The following is a 17,123-nucleotide window of genomic DNA, read 5'->3' as shown; positions in this document are numbered from 1 at the left end:
ACTTCCTCATGACAAATTACAGAACTAGGCAGAACTGCCTGCTATTCTTTCACCTTAAGGATAATGAGACATTTTTTTAATAAGTATAAACTGCTGCACTTCCACCAAAATCCATGGGATTACACTCCCAGTGGATTTTAGAGATTGCCTCATAGCAGTTTATTAAAAAAGCAGTGCCTTGACACACACACATCCATTTCTCTGTTCTTCCTGCATTATATTCAGGAGGTTTGGTAACAAATCCTACCATTACCTCCAAGAACAGCATCCCTTTCGCACACTCTAATGATGATGGAACATTCTGCAGACTGCAATTTCAGTGGAAAAAGCTATTAAAATTCCAGGAAAACAAATATAAATCATGTAATAGTAAATTTGTATAAGCTGCCCCTTCCATGGCCATTTCCATATGTATAAATTACCATATGTGCTTATATAAGAACATGGATGAGAGCAAAACCAGAGGGATAAACCCTCTTATTCATAATCCAGGACAGCAAATCCTCTTTGATCCAGTACCTGGGATTTCTTTCTTAACACTGCAGTGTACAAACAAGAATAATTTTCATGGTGACATTCAAACATAGAGACAAGAGACCATCTGCCATCTGCCATGATATGTCTCTCTTCTAACAGTAGATTGTTTTATTATGAGCACACAGTAGTGGAGTTTTTAATTGTCCCTGGCCATGGCAGGGGGGCTGGAACTAGATGGTCTTTAAGGTCCTTCCAACCCAAACCAATTTGTGATTCTAATTAAAGCAACAAACCCAAACTTGAGCAACAGTCAGCCTATTTACATTTATATACATGAGAAAACACATATTTAAACACATAGTTAGATTGTGATAGAACAACTGAGAGTCCTGAATATTAAGATGCACTTACCTTCAAATCTTTATCTCACCACAGCAAAGGATTAAGTGACACAATAAGCAAGCCTTTTATTAGGTCTTTAGAGATCTTTAATAGCTTTGAAAGAAAATGCTCATTGTGCCTATGAAAACATTATCACCACATTGTTTCCACTTACAATTAAGACAGAAGTAAATTTCACAGCAGACAGGGACACCTCATAGCTCCTATTTTGTTAGAGAAAATTATATCTATTTTTATTTCATGCTTTTAGAAAGAAGAGCAAACTGAATTGCCCTAGGCAAGGCAGAGCAAAGGTACAGAGTAGTTGAGAAAAGACTACTTACACTGGGAGTTGTTGTGCTGTAATTCCAAATCTTGATCTTGGATATACCAAAGTCACGTGACCGGGTGGGATTGCGGATAACAAAGTACAGTTGGATGGGCGGATGGAAAGGGCACATCCAGAGGCAGCTTTCCTTCCTGAGCTAAAAACATACACAAGCAGACTGTCACTAACTCTTCCTCCTCAAGCAGGGGTTTTAATTTTAATTAACTCCCCACCCCACGGCAGAATACGCAGAGATTAGGAAATTCAATAAAATCTACTACGTAAGAGCAAAACCTCAACCTCATTTCCCGGCAGCAAATCCGACTCTCCTGCCTCTAAGGCAGCTCCCAAGAACCTGACAATGAGATAAAGGTCAGCTGCTCGCTGTCCCAGGGAGGCATCTGCACACTCACAAACCACAGACAGCCTGCCCTGCTTTGGAACTGCAGGGTCAGAGCAAGCCCAGTTTATTTTAATCAAATTAATCAGCTTTGCCTGTACTAGAGGGGATCACTGAGCACAATGGACACTGGACAATCATTCTGTGATTTCTTCCTGTGCTTACACTTCTGGTTTGCTCTCTAAAGAGGGAAATCTTACAGAATTTTACTTTATTGCCTGCCTCTATTTTAATCAGGCTTTGCAGACAGCCAACATCACTTACAGATCTATTCCTTGGAGCCATATAGAACTCTACATTTCATATTTTCCAAGATATCACAGAAACTCCCAACATGAATTTTACATACAACGGGCAATCAAGAGACTTAAAAGTACCAATTCTGAAAACTGTAAAGAACTGCTACCTCTACATGTTCAGAAGTGGAGTAAAAGGATGTGCGGCACCTCAGAAAGAGGCAAGGAGGAAAGAGTTTCAGAATCAAAATGTTGAATATTAATATACTTGATGTCAAATGTTATCACAAAACAGAGATGAAGAAGGGCACAAAATGAATACACATGCAGGTAACATTTCAGTGATCTGAGATGAGGAGATAAATTAGCTCCCTTCTGTTCTCAAGGATACACAGTACATACAGTGACACAGTAGGTACACAGTCAGTATTTTTCCACATCCTCTCACTCTGAAGTGAGTCTTTCAGATTTTCCTGAAGGCAGTAATCACAAAACTTTCCTCCTGTGTACTTCAGCTGTGTGCCTAATGATGGTGAGGACAGAGCTCTGCAGCCTGTTCAGAGATATCCTGAACAGATCCACTTCTCACAGTGGTCATCTCCACATTCCAAACTCCCCCGGGTCACGATGTCTCTGCCCCAGAAGCCTCTCAAAAAGCTTTGGGAGACTGTTGTTGTGTGTAATGTCAGCTTGGGGCAAAAACAGCCACAAGAGTGCCAGACAGGTTTAACACTTTCTACTGAAGAACAGAAAGATGCCTCTTAACATGAAAGGAATGAAAGATAGCCCTCAAATCAGTGTGAACCCAACTCCAGGGTCAACTTCAAAGCTGCATCATGTTTTTGAAGTCATACTATGAACGAGAATGGTTAAAAAATAATTTCCCAACAGCACAGAACATCTGATGAGCAATCCACCTGCAGACCTCTCCAGCCAGGACCTGATGCCCCAGAAATCAATAGGTTCTGGTGTGTACTGAGAGCCAGAGGTGCCTTCACAGGAGGGTACCTGATTCAGCACCAAAATAAGACTCTGGAAAGAATTCTCTATGCTTCTCCCTAGTTTCTCTGTAAAGCTGCACATGACTCTCCAAACAACAGGAGGTACATCAGAGCCAGGCCTGTATTGTGAGTGACAGGCACAGAGATCTCTGGTTTATCCGTGGAAGTAACCACTTAGTGCTGGAGTTACACAAACTCACAGGTTTTACAGTCCCCATCAGCATGTCAAGGACCTGACACCACAAACTGAGGGCACCTTGAAGAATCCATGCCAAAACTCTTCAAACCATGGAGGACTCTCATGTTTTATCACCAAGAGTGACGGTGATGCCTTTGCCTTCACATGAGGTACTTCAGTCTGGGGTTACTGTCTATGCAAATAGAGCTGGAAAATCCAGCCCAAAAATTCTTTGAACCATCAGGGTGAACAGGTTAAGGAGTTGGAATTCAAACTGGATCAAGGCAAAAAGGGAGAGTGGAAACCTCTAGTCTTGGATTTTGTGGGACAGTGCTTTGTGTGGGCACGGAAGGTGCACCTGATGGAGAGCAAAGGAAGACTCAAGCAGTGTGAAGGGGAATGATGTGGCTCTAAGGGTTCACCACTGGGAAGAAATACCTTTGTTACATATTTCTAGAATTACAGTTACCTGTCCTTGTTATTCTGAGGTTTAAAAGACCTATATATATGTGTATAAGAATCAAAAAGGTTTACAGAAAACAATTTCAATGCAATACCTAATCTATGTCTTATTAAGCATTATTGAAGAATCCCAGAACAGTTTGGGTTTGAAGGGATCTTAGAGATCACCTTGTTCCACCCCTGCCATGGGCAGAGACACCTTCCACTAGCCCAGGTTACTACAAGCCCCCTCCAACCTGGCCTGGAACACTTCCAGGGATGGGGCAGCCACAGCTTCTCTGGGCAACCTGTGCCAGGGCCTCCCCACCCTCGCTCTATTTCTTCCTTATCTCTAATCTAAATCGAGTTAGGAGAGAGCACCTGATGTTCTGCCAGGCATTTTGTTCTTTTATAGCATATCACATAGTACAAGGAAGGAGGCAATTCAAGTGCTCTTCTTAAAAGTCTGCAAAGGTAATAAATAAACTAATAAAATAAAATCCCTGATGTTCAGTAAGACAATCTATTGTCGATTCTCAAAGACAAATGCACACCTAAATGATCAAAGATGGAAGTGTTTTAAGCATGGTAAAAGGAGTTTTCCGCGTAATAAGTTTTTATGTCAAGTTTTCATTCTGTTGAAAATATGAGTTGCTTGAAGATTGATTCATTTATTGGGTTTTCTAATGCACCCAAAAGCTCTCCTGAAATGTACACAAACTGGAAATGCTGTCTGACTTCTGAAGGAACCTGCAGCTCAGGTGTCACATGCCCAAATCCTAAGACTGTATTCCCTGTCCAGATTGCATCTTGGATGCAATACCCTTCCAGCTTCAAGAGAGGAGATTACAGTGTCACAAATCAAAGGAATATATTAATCAATGAAATGTAAAACCTCATTACTTAAGAATAATGGGATATATAAATATATGAGTAATGCTGAGAATAACAGGTTTATAATGGCTTAATGAAGGTATTACCACATAATTTATAATTAGCTGGAGAGTCTGAGAGTCACTGCTACTACTACTGAGTGCCAGACACACAGCCTGTAAAGGAGAATGGATATTTAGAGACCACACTGTTCAGGAGACAGTAAGAAAGATGTTTCAAGTAAAAATATTTGTCTGGAAATAATACTCCATATTGAGTTTCAAGTAACTTCAAAACACTGCATATTTTCCCTCTTTCTACTCTCTTGTAAAATTCATATTAAACATCTCAAAGAAATCAGCAGTGAAGCTCCTACACCTTGAGACCACAAGAATTACTTCAGTTTATCAGCACACACACACTAAAAAGGTGAAATTCACTGTTCTCAAAGTTTTGTGGTCTCGTTCTACAGCACAAAACTTAAAAACTGTATGTGTTCTTTTACCCAAGACAATGCCACAGAGTTAATATATAAGGAGGCAGAGTTAAAGCTTCCTCCATTCAATTGTTTAGTTAAGCAAGTCAGGCAAATTAATCAAACACTGTTCTAAAGCAAAGTTATAACTGAATACCAACATCTTGGATAGGAAAGTAGGATTTGTTAATAATAGGCAATATTTGTAGTCTTTTAAATTATCATAGTTGTTATGCAGTCAGGTTCAAAATGCAATCATGTTTCTGAACAAAAAACCTGGTGATAGAGTATTATATTATAATGAGATATTTTAATATCCAGGACTAGGCTGTCTTACATTTAAATTCTTATTGACCAGGCAGCACAAATCCCCTGGGTTGTCAGCATTTCGAATGTCCACATCATGGGGAGACACAAAGATCTTCTCATCATGTAAATCAAAGAATTCCACCTGGCTCAGGCCCACGTTTCCTGGATTCCCCCAGTTAGAAAGCAGTTCCATAGTCACATAAATGGCATCGTGCACTTCCACGCTGGCTGTCACCTGGGCCAAAATGAAATATGGTAAAAACCTTAAGTGACAAAACAGTAAAGTGTGGAACAAAAATGCTGTTAAGATTGCAACACTGATGGGTCAGAAGCAAAAAGATTGCAAAGTCAAGGCTATCTGGATGGCATTCAGTTCAGTCTGGGTTCCACCAGTTCCACCACACGCCAACCTTCTCAAAAAGCCCAAAGAGAAAACAGGTCCCTGTTCCTTGTCTGATTCCTTTGTCATTCTGATGAAGTGATGAACTCTGCCACAGGTTTATTAGTTGCCATGGGGCAGAATCAGTGGAATACAGATCATTCACTGTACTTCTATTTTAATAATTCTGGGAAGCATCAATTATGGTGCAAATACACACAAACCTTCTCTCTCAACATGGAATCTACTTCAGCTTTGTCATCAGCCAGGGATCTGTCATTGTCACAGGCAGAATGGCTCTCATGCTCCAGAAAGATTTTCAGAAGTTTCTTCTTTTGTCTGAAACAACATATTCTTTTATGTGCTACTTCCTCATAATCCCTGCATTTTTAAGAAACAGTTTAGTTGGTGTGAAAAGATGACAGGATGAATTCACACACCCCACAGAAAAACTCATGTAGCCCCACACTGAATGAGAACTGCTGCAGCATCCCATCTTAAAAACACAGGGTTTGGTTAAAAAACTGGGCTCAAGTTCACAGCTGGTTCTGAGAAAGCAATGCCCAGGTTATATAAATACAATAAAGGAAGATGTTGGCAGATCCCTGCTCTGCAGAGACTGGCCCAAGGCTGGATTCCCTGATTTGCTACTACTTGCATGGTTGTCTGAGGGATTTGAAGATTACCAGGTGTAGTGGCATTCTGAAAAATCTCTCTTCAAAAAAAGGGAAGTTAGCCTAAAGCAAATATATATACCTGCTTCCAAAAGGACAGATTCTCTCAGCTTTTGTCACTGCACTCCTTGTCTGGCTTTTTTCTGGAGGTTCAGTCATTGAGGAAACAAGAGATGAAACAGAAGATTTCTTCTAAGGAAGAAAAAGATGAACATGTTTCATTCAGATTGTTCTCCACATACCAATGAGCATCAGTCTGCATCTCTGGAATAAATAAGAGTTTGGGCCCAGCTCATCTGTAATTCTGTCCTGAGTTAAAGCACATTTAACAGAGTTGGTCTTGATTTGCAATGAAAGAGCTGAGCTTGGAGTTTGATCTTCTACATGGAAGAAAAGTAACATAAAAGCATATTCTGAGGACTTTCACATATTTACATATATACATAATATATATGTAAAAAATTCTCATTCTGTACATTTGATGAGACTCGGGGTTGGCCAAATTTCTGGCAGAGGTCTACCAACTTACTCCTTCTCCAAAAATGGATCACAAACACTTTTAAATCCCCAAACCCCTCAGTTTTATTAGAATAAAAAATTTATTTCTTTTTTTAAATACAGAACTATCAGTGACTACCTGAAAGAAAACAGAGGAAAATTGCTAAATTTCTTACAATGCTCTTTCTCTGCCTGTACTCCACACTTTTGCTAGTTTTTATTGATTTTCTTGCTTCTAAGATGAGTTTTTAATTGTTTTTAAACACGCTTGCTGGAGATAATAGATGTACACACAGAAAACCCATACCAGCTCCTCTTCAGTAAGATCTAGCAGTGTACATGACACTGTACTAACAGGGAAGAGTGCCCACATTAATGAGTCCCACAGGAAAGTAGGATTTATTGGTACGGAAATCACACATTATCTTGTTTAAGAAGCTTCCAGGATGAAAATGGCTCAACTGGGCCTGCAGCTGTGCACTTGACTGTATAGACACATCATACTGCTGGTCTATCAGTTGCTCAGTGATCCCTGTAATCAAGAGAGAGCTGTGGGATGCTATCCTGAGGAAGCAGATTAAAGAAAACAACCCTATGGAAGAATAATACAAATTCAATTACACTTAAGAGGCATCACCATCCATTCATACACAACGTGTAAGAGATTGTAATTCATGGGGGGTTTGCTACTTGATCAAACAGCTCTCTCTGGTATTTTCCACACCTTTTCAGGGCCTGTGGAGTTTTGTAGGTCTCTCTGCAAGGCTTCATTCTCAGCTTTCATGGCTTGAACCACAGCTGAAACCGAGAGATCAGGATCCTTCCCACACACGTTCTTCCGAGTGGCTGACAGTGACCTCTCTGGTCGACTTAAGGGTCCTGCCACCAAAAGAGGGAGGAAACATTTATCTGTCTGGACATACAGGTATGGAACATCACAGCAGCATCCACTTGAAACATCCAGTTCAGTTACTGACACAGGGCTTTGCAGGAACCATCCCAAGTGAGGCTGAATTCCTCCACTTTGGTTTTATATTAAGATTCACATCTAGTTCAGACAACAGTTAAAACAGCATCGTAACAAGAGGAAAACTGACAAAAGAGAAACATAATTTTTATGGTTTTGGATTGCTTCGTTCTGGTATTTAGTGGAATTGCCTTGTGATAGCCCACTGAAAGAGAAGTACATATAATTTAAGCACAGTAGGGTTTTGCAGTGTAACTGGGGTGTTCAGCTACTTTGGAGGAATCCCCAGAGTCTTCCAGCAAAACAAGGGGAGCCAGGACTTGCTATTTGCAAGGCAGAATAAGTCACCTTATCACTTAAGTAGTCATCACAATGTCCATATACATCCCAATCTTCCCAAACTTCAAGGAGAAATAGAAACATCACAGCCTATAAACAGGTTTAAAAGAAAGGAAATAAAATTTAACAACAGATGATCTGAGATTGGACTAAGAGAGAAGCACAGTGGTTATATTCAAAAGAGAAGCACAGTGGTTATAGCTGAGGGCTTTGAAAGTCAAGGGAAGAAAAGAGACTGAAGTTGTAAAGACATTTAGATTGAGTAGAAATATTGAAGAACAGATTGATATTTCAGAGAGCTCACAATGCTGCAGGGAGGTTTACTAAGCAGGAGAGTACAGTGCAGTGGATGCAAGTAACATGAAGTCTACCCTGAAAAGACAAGAAATTAAACCTGAGCTGAGATTTGCATGCATTCACACTCCTTACACATTCACACACGAAACCTTTCAACGAGCATTAATCCATCTTTGCAAAAACAGGGACAGGATAAAGTCCTGTTTACTTTTCTGTACTATATCATCCCCCTGAAATGAAATTAAAGCTTTAATGTGATAGTTGGGCAGAAACAGTTCCAACAAGCACTATTATAACCTGAGGAAATGCTGCACACATCTTTGGGAAGCAGTCAAAGCAAGCATCTGCTCAGACAGATGGTGGGTGAGGGTCTCAAAAGCTACAAAGGGGATTTATTCTGAAGCCAAAAAGAATTAGCTTCTTTTCCTCCATTTGGTTTTCTGCCAATTAAGAAACTAATATTTGGACTTCTCACAACCATTAGCCTTATTGCTTTCTTGGGACACGAGTGGATTTTGCTCTTTTGAAAAGAGCATCTGAACCACAAAGTAAGGCACGTCTGAAAACTTCATCTCAGACCTTTCAAAACTCATCAGACTTGTTTAGGACTGCACTGAAATACAGCTGCAGTCATGACTTCAGCCCTAGTTTTGGGGTTTGGTGTGTGTTGTTGGTTTTTTTCCTAAGGTAAAGACCACATTTTAGCAGCAGATTTTTAGAATAAGCAGCAGTGCCTGCAAAATGTTGTTCTTCAGTCCAGGAAAAATATTTTCCAGAATGGTTCTGGATACTGGCATATCTACCCAGCACTGGAGACTGATCTCCAATATTCAAGGTGTAATTCCAGTACAGTCCCAAGCAGCAACAGGGCTGTTTTGTTGTGCTGTGGAAAGCCGTGCCTTTATTCTTGTGGAAAAAATATGCCATTTTTATTGCTACAAATGCATCAGGTTAAGATCTTTCACCAAAGCATCAACTGCTGATCTGGAGAAGACACACTTCCATTAATACCATAGGGAATAGATCTCCCTGAGGAAAGTGGGAAACACAGAGCAAAGTGCAAGGACTGAAAGACAGAGGCAAAAAGTCTTATGCTGTGGAAACAAAAAGAGAAGGAAGACAGTAAAGATACAGAAGACTAAAGTATGCAGGCACTGGATCTTCTCACAATTTTACTGAAGTGAAAACACTCAAGTTGTTAAAAACAACTAAAATAGTCAGGAGAGGGACAGCTAAAAAAAAAATCACATAAGGACAGATATGTGCTGAAATTGCATCTGAGCCAGAGGTGAAAAAAGCATGAAAACTCTCCTCATTGACATCATATATTCTTATTTCTTACTAGAACAAATTTTTTCGTGTCTTTCCTGGTGCAAGAACTCAGCAGAGAGTGGTCGAGTGCCTTTGTTTTTCACCATGACTGGTCTGACAGGAATGTACAATTCAGCACTGTCCTTTCTTTTGGCAGAGAGAACTCGCACTGGCTTCACTTCTGCAACATCAAAAGGAAACAGAAATAATCAACTTTGAAGTTACTTAGGAGCAGCCATCCTGGGAAAAAATTATTGGATCCTAACTGCTAAGGTTTTGCTGCTTTAATTATGTTGGCACAGTTAAAGTGATAATCTCCCTCCCTCTCATTGATATTGTTCTATTGATACAGAAGCACGGCTTGCACTTAGTGACACTAAATAAAAATATTATTCCAGTGTACCAATAGATCTCATCTCTGCCAGGTATTTACCTGCATTACTGTCAAGAAAAGCCAAAATAAAAATGAACTCCTGAGTCACTTGTGAACACATTACACTAAAATAAATTCTTAAAACATTGACTAAATCTTGTCTTATTTAGAGGGCTGCCTAGTGTAGTTCATATAAGTACTTCTTCCCTTTTTTATTTGAGAATTATTAATGCCTCCATTGTTTACAGGTTTGAAACCTTTCTCTAGACAAAAAATCATGTACTTTCCCAAAGATCTTGTTCTCACTGCAGCTCCATCCTTTGTTCCTATCTCTTCCTCTGCCCCCTCCCCATTCACACTCCACTCACATCAATGATAATGAGAGGAACAATCCTCTGCTCAATTTATTCAAAGATTGTTCCTCTTAGTTTATGCAATCAATTATGAATAAGGAAAAGAAAGAATAAACAAAACCAACAACCAAAACCAATTACTGAACCTGAAATGAGTGGGAGGGAATTTTGAGAAATAGTGAATGTAAGTCTAGGTCTGGTTTCTGCCTGAACTCCTCACCTTTGACAAGCTAAATACCTTAGAGATCTAGTGACTGGTTGTGGGTTTGGATATTGAGGTCTCCAAAGGACACAAAAAGTAGTGGATCATATCATTTACCAAGGATAAATAGCACATACTATAACAACAAGTATCCAGCACTCAAGATGTAAAATAAAGTTGAGACTGGGAAGGTTTGGCTGCCTGAATTACTGCAAAAACAGTTCAAAAACCTATTAAAAACATAGTAATTTCTTGAAAAATCCCACAGACAATCTGAGACAATATTTGTTCAAGTGTCTAGACCTGGTGATGCAGGGCATTAACTAGGGTTATATCTTCATGTTTGAAAAAAAATTCTTAATAAAGTAGCAAGAAGATGCAAATCTTCCAAATCAGCAGATTAAAATGAGAGCATGGAGTAACCCCCAATGATTAGTCAGCCATTCCCTTAAAAGCACTGCTCTCAGAGAATCATTATTGCAGAACTGTAGCAGGGTAGAGCACACAGAGACTCACTGCTCTGATCCTGGCTGGACTCCAGCACAGTGAGGGCACCACAATCAAGGCCAGAGCATCTCCCAGCATCCTGATGTTCAGAAACCTCTTTCTGCAGTGACCTACTGCCATGGAAATGAAGGTCTTCAAAGCTTGAAATTTCTTCCTCAATGGGAGATGGCTCTGAAAATACATCCTCTTCAACAGAGTCAGAGCCATCACTAAGAGAGTCTTCTTCCATCCCTTCCTCTTCTACACTGTGTTGCAAGCTGCTCCTCAATTCCTGGTACAATAAGAACAGATCTGTCAGAAAAGCTCAAATATGTATTTTAAAATAAACCAGTGTGGCTGCCTCTTCCTCCCCAGGAGATAAAAAAACGTCCTCATGAACTCAAAGGCACGATGCAGCTAAAAATATTCATATTGATAGGTTGTGTGTTCACTCCTTTGATAAGGTTGGTAAAGAAAATTCATCCTACAACTCCTTTGTCCCTCATCAGCAGTATCCTTGCAGGAACATCTGTAGGCCAAGGAGTTTTTATGTGCGAAATCAATTTTTTAGGAATAAGTTACAAACAGGAAGTGAGTAATGGAGGGGGCAAGGGCATATATTTGTCCAGTCTCTTTCTATTTGAAGAGTAGCTGCAATCCAGAATTTCCAAATGCCTTGACAAGACTGCCAATATCATGCAATATCAAATTCTTTATAAGCACTTGGATAGATGATAATAGTCCTGCCTTCTACACATCTGTACTTCAAAAACCAGTAGAAAAGAGTTGTGGTCTAACGGGTTAAGCTCCCAGTTTGCACAGATTTTTTGAAGTGGACACACTGTAACAGGATTTTATGCAAAAATTAATCTATTTTGAAATTTGATGTGGAAAAAATTGCCCTGCCTCTCTCATTATATACCACAAACAGCACAGATGATGCTGGAGAGCTGCGTGCTTTTATGAAAGCAGAAGGAAAAGACCTTGCATCTCTTAAATGCTTTTTTCCCCTCCTGTTTTGTTGATATTAGAGTTCTGAGATAAATATAGGTAAGCAAACTATATAAAATGAAAACCTGAAGCCACTTCAGGTACTAATGAACTGTGACAGTGTATGTTCAGTTTGCAATGAAAGCTTTGAGCTGCTACAGATTACACTTGTTAGGAAATCCATGTTGACAGATGCATATTACAAAGAGCAGGCAAAGTTAGGTTCAAAAGAGGGTTTATAAGCAACCTGAGCCTTGATATGGAGCATGTCTTTATGACAGTCTAGACTAATATTTCTAGGTATTTGACAGGAAATGGTACAGCCTTTCTTTTACTTTGAAACCTCATGCATCTGCATTGTACCAAGACATTCACGAAAACACATTATAGCTTCAGGAAAATCAAAAAGTATTTCCATCTGGAATAAAAAGAAAAGTGGGGGGGTTGGTTTAAAGTTATTAAAGATTATAAATATCCGTCACTGTAAACAAGTTACCAGCTTGTAGAGCAAAAAAATAACCATAAACTCAAGAGCAATATAGGAAAGAGAGACAGGTGCAAGCTAGGAAAATACGCTTGGGAATTTTGTCTGATGTCAGTGATAAGATCTGCAGACAGTTTCATAGATAGATGGTACTCCACTACCCACAACAGCTTTACTGGTGTCAATAATTGGTTAAGCAGAAAAACATCCATAAATTTTTGTTTATTTACTCATCTTTTTTAAGGACAGGACATTCATGAGGTGTGCCAGAACAAACTGCAATTAGCAATCAAAGAGAAGGCTGCACAGTCCATACAAAAACAACCCTTGATGGAAAGCGACTGTATTGATTTGAATATTTTTAAAACTTTAGTCTGATTAGATAAAACAATTACATGCAACACTTTTAGCATGATTACTCAAAAACTAACCTAAACCCAGAAAAAGTTGTTGTTTCAGCCAAGAGTGATGTTCATGTGGACAGCCATGAAGTGAAAAGAGGCTCCTTGCAGGGAATACCTTGATTCAGTCCAACAGGGACAATATTCTACCTCTTTAAAACAGGACTTAATGCTTTGCAGTGTTGCTGACTGAGATCAGATTTTCAAAAGGAGCTTTACTTTTCATTTTTTCCTTCTTTATGTCACATCTCAACAATGCAGAATCACCTAATGAAGGAACCACTATATTCTGGGTTTGCACGCACCAGCCAAGACTGACCCCTGGGCCCTTTCACATTTCAAATGACACTACCATGAATAATAGAATAGAATAGAAGGCAACTGCCAATTGTACCTGGGAATAATGGAGAGGATCATCACCATTTGTCTCCAAGGTCAAGCTTTCATAAGGTTCAAAATCGTCAGAGTACTGAAGAGATGGTTCAATGTAGAGTTTACCCCCTTTTTCTGTTTTAATTGCCACAGTTTTCTGTTAAAAGAAGCATTCAAAGAAACTAGATGCCTTTGGTGCTAGAATAATCATCACATTTTACATAACAATGTCTACATCAAGCACTGCTTTTCCCCTTTGTTCCAGAGAAGGTTTCTGTCCTCCCTGAGCTCACCTTTGGGCCTCTAAATTATGGTTTAACCACCCCGGTCAAACTCCTGACCTGCTGCTGCTGTCCCAGTGTCTCCTAAGCGAACAATGGCAAGAGGACAGTCTCGTTAAAGGCAACGTGACACAGAAGCCTGTGTAGTGATATTAAACCTCATTTTCTGCTGTTCACACACTCCTCTACAATTCTGTAAGTGCCAGGGGCAGAGATGATCCAGAGGGAATATCCTAAGGCAACCTGGCTTCTGACAGACCGAGTTCTTTCAGCAAGTCTATCCTCCCCCCTCAGAACACACCTTAGCACAGCCCAAGTCTGGCAGTTTTGGACATGAATTGCTGGGTCCTCCAGCTATTCAAAAAACCCACAGGGAAAATCCCTGGGAAAGTAAACTGCTGAATAGCACAACCTCCATCTTATTCAGTGGTTGCATATTTCCTCAGCTAAATATTTCCAGTTGTTCATTAGGCTAACTGCTATCTTCCCATCCAACTGGATAAAAGACTTAAGGTTTCATCCTTAAGCTAGTCCCAAGTAGTGGCCAGTTTTCAGTATAGCTGCCTACATTTAGCCAGCTTTCCAATCCAGTCAGAGGATGTGCCTCCTTCTTCACTGGAATGACACAGGTTATGACTTGCTACACATTTGGCAAATTTAGCAAACAAGTCCTGACAGGCCAGTGTGTAAGCAGTGATCTACTGGGAGTAATAGCAGCTGAGAAAATTAATTAAACTCAACTTTGAAGCAGTAGGGGTGGTAAATAGAGTAATGCAGCCTAAAAGCTCGAATGTGCAATATTTGTCGGAAGAAAAGCAAACCTGCATGGCATGAATACTTGATCCACAGTGACACAGACCCTGATCCCCAGCCACTGGACAGCCAGGCCAACTGCTAATCAAGTAGGGTAATTATTTGGGTGACATGTCTCCATTCTTCAGAATTCCCATTTGTTCTGTTAATTAAGCCACACTCCTTGACAGGTTAACTCCAATCCTTCTTTAGGCCAAAACAAAAAAAGACCATTGATGCTTCTCCACTGAACCAACAACTATGTAACTAATGGCTTCACATTTCTTATATACAGGATATTTTTTCATCTCTGTGCATTTTCCTCTCTTATGATCTACAGTAATTTGTCACAATTACAATTCAAGCCATGAAAATTACACTTTTGTGTCCCTCAACCCTATTGCAGTGTGGAGAACACCAGTGACAGGCAGGGATGTCTCAAAAATGAGTTTCTCCATCCTTTGCACTGGATAAATTCTCTAGGCTGCCATCAGAGATGTCCAGCAACAGCTGTTCTGCTGCAGGACACATTGAGTCAATCATGTCCAAGCCACAAAAGTTTCTGTGACAGATGTCACTGAAACCAGACCCTTTCAGTGAGATTTGCCTCTTCAGGCTTCAAAGTAGACACAAAACTGGCCACAGAATTATTTCACATTGTCACTCAGCACCCCACCAAGCCAAGACTCAGATTCTATGGGAGTCCCACCTATCTACAGGTTGCAAACAATTTCTCACGAAATTATTTACAACCTAAGGATGAGTTCAAACACCCATTCTTTCCAACTGCTTCTTACCTGGAGCCAATTCCTGCGTTGGATTTTGCTGGGTGCAGTCTGTGTGCTGTGTTCTGGCAACTCCCTCTCCCTTAGCTGGGCTGCTTTTCCAGAACACAAATACAAGGATTAGAAAACAGAAAATAGAAATATAATATGTGACAATATACACCTTAGTTCACATTTTGGTTTGGGGTTTATGTTGGGGTTTTTTTCCAGATGAGGACAGAGGAGTAAGTGTTTGAGATGTGAATGGTGTCAGCAATAGAGACATCATTCCATTTCAGATCCTGGCCAGTTGTATATTGGGTGTAGGAGCTTGGAATCTCTTCAGGGACAATCATCACCCTGTGTATTCAAGAGAAAAAACTCTTTAAAGATACATTAGCTCAACAGCAGGTGAAGCATCACTTTTTCTGTCTAGAAAGTCTAGAAATATGTTGTATGCACATCATTCTAATCCCCAGCTGGGTACACAATAAGTTGTCTTAAGAAGACAAATGAGCCCAGAACTCCTACTACCAAAGGCAGGCTCTGACAGACAGGGTTCTGGTGAACAACAGGTGATATGCTGGGTTTACAAAGGAGCTGTGTGCATTTACTCTCAAATTAAAGCTACATGAGATATTGGCAGATTAAACAGAATGTATAAGTCATTTAACACACTGTGCAGAGAAGAAGTCTTCATGTACAAGCCATAAATGAAGGACAAACAACAATTAGCCTTCATTTCTAAGGCAAGGAAGAGTTGGGGCTGGAACTTCTGCAAAAAATCTCTGTATGGTCAAGGAAAACTAAGGGTTCCTGTGCTGGACATGCCCCCAGCTTTCAGTGGAACAGTGCTTTGACTGAGACAAAGAGACAAACATCTTGCAGGTCACATCAGCATCCTCAATGGAATAAGGGCATCACCAACACTCTCAGTAGCATCCTAAATAAAGGCATCTCATTTCCTGTGTCCAAGACAGATTTACAGCTTCCATTTCTTCTCAGTGGAGAAAAACAGCTGATGCAAAACCTTTTTTCTTTCAGCCATAATTTAATGGTCACCCTAAGCCAGCAGCAACTGGCACTACCAATAAAAGAACCAATTGTCCTACAAAGGTCATAGAATCATAGAAAGATTTAGTTTGGAAGGAACCTCTAGGGTCACCTAGTCCAGCTTTCCATTCAGAGAAGGGCTTACTTCAAAATTAGATCAGGTTGCTCATTACAGCTCTCAATAACACATTTTCTTTTTTGGGTTGGACAACAGAGAATTGATGTGGGCAAGTTTTGACTGCAAAAAACCAAAAAAGATTAATTTTAATTACAGCCACTTGTGCAATCTGGTTCACCAGGAGATTGCACAAATGCTGGTATGAGCAGATAGGAGGAAACAGGAACAGGGTAGGACCATTCTTGGGGGAACAGTGTATGCTTATGTCAATTTGCACTGATCATAAATAACATTACAGAGCAAGAACAGGATGCTGTTCTATTGCTTCAGTGCAAGGTATTTGTCTCATAGGCCCAAAACAAGACTAAGAAAGAGGGGGAAAGGAAGTAGAGCTCCTGCTACTCCATTAAGCTATTCCTAAGTACCTCCAGAAATACTCTGCAGTTATTAATTAGCATCAGTGCTGATTGCTTCAGGGCTCTTTCTGACACTAAGAGTGAATTACCCTGACACTACAATGCTAAAAGGGTGGTCAGACTCAGCCACTGCTTTGGGATAAAAGCATCTTTCACTCCCTAAGCAATCCATCTCTTCCAAGCAACTGCCCAGAAATCACTCATGTATCCTACATATGTAAGTAGGAAAAGGGGACAGGGTAGGATTGTGCTACCACTGCTGGTTCTCAGAATTGTTTGAGTATTTGGAGAAACTACTGACGAGACAATGCAATGACAGGACATGGGAGAATGGCTTCAAACTGAGAGGAGGGTTACATTAGGTATTAGGAAGAAATTCTTCCCTGTGAGGGTGGTGAGGTCCTGGCACAGGTTGCCCAGAGAAGCTGTGGCTGCCCCAGCCCTGGAAGTGTCCAAGACCAGGCTGGACAGGGC

The 17,123-nt window shown here is 40.2% G+C and overlaps 1 protein-coding gene across 7 annotated transcripts in view; it reads right to left on the bottom strand.

Moving 5' to 3' along the window:
- The window catches only part of KIAA0556 (KIAA0556 ortholog), a 55,542-nt gene that overhangs the window by 32,802 nt on the left and 5,617 nt on the right, over nucleotides 1-17,123 (bottom strand). For 4 of the 7 annotated variants that reach the window (XM_032704343.1, XM_032704341.1, XM_032704347.1 and 1 more), the window contains exons 4-12: nucleotides 15,096-15,178; nucleotides 13,248-13,382; nucleotides 11,009-11,270; nucleotides 9,596-9,745; nucleotides 7,375-7,529; nucleotides 6,235-6,344; nucleotides 5,703-5,817; nucleotides 5,128-5,334; nucleotides 1,203-1,343 (exon numbers count right to left, since the gene is read on the bottom strand). In XM_032704343.1, the coding sequence (XP_032560234.1) occupies nucleotides 1,203-1,343; nucleotides 5,128-5,334; nucleotides 5,703-5,817; nucleotides 6,235-6,344; nucleotides 7,375-7,529; nucleotides 9,596-9,745; nucleotides 11,009-11,270; nucleotides 13,248-13,382; nucleotides 15,096-15,178 (1,358 nt within the window). Of the gene's footprint in view, nucleotides 1-1,202; nucleotides 1,344-5,127; nucleotides 5,335-5,702; nucleotides 5,818-6,234; nucleotides 6,345-7,374; nucleotides 7,530-7,965; nucleotides 8,098-9,595; nucleotides 9,746-11,008; nucleotides 11,271-13,247; nucleotides 13,383-15,095; nucleotides 15,179-17,123 lie in introns of those variants that run through there. The other 3 variants (XM_032704346.1, XM_032704345.1, XM_032704348.1) reach the window with 3 other exon arrangements.

The sequence above is a fragment of the Chiroxiphia lanceolata genome, chromosome 16 (assembly GCF_009829145.1).
Source record: "Chiroxiphia lanceolata isolate bChiLan1 chromosome 16, bChiLan1.pri, whole genome shotgun sequence".
NCBI classification, from domain to species: domain Eukaryota; kingdom Metazoa; phylum Chordata; class Aves; order Passeriformes; family Pipridae; genus Chiroxiphia; species Chiroxiphia lanceolata.
The sequence above is the reverse complement of the archived record's forward strand: the minus strand, read 5'-3'. Positions and strand labels throughout refer to the sequence as shown.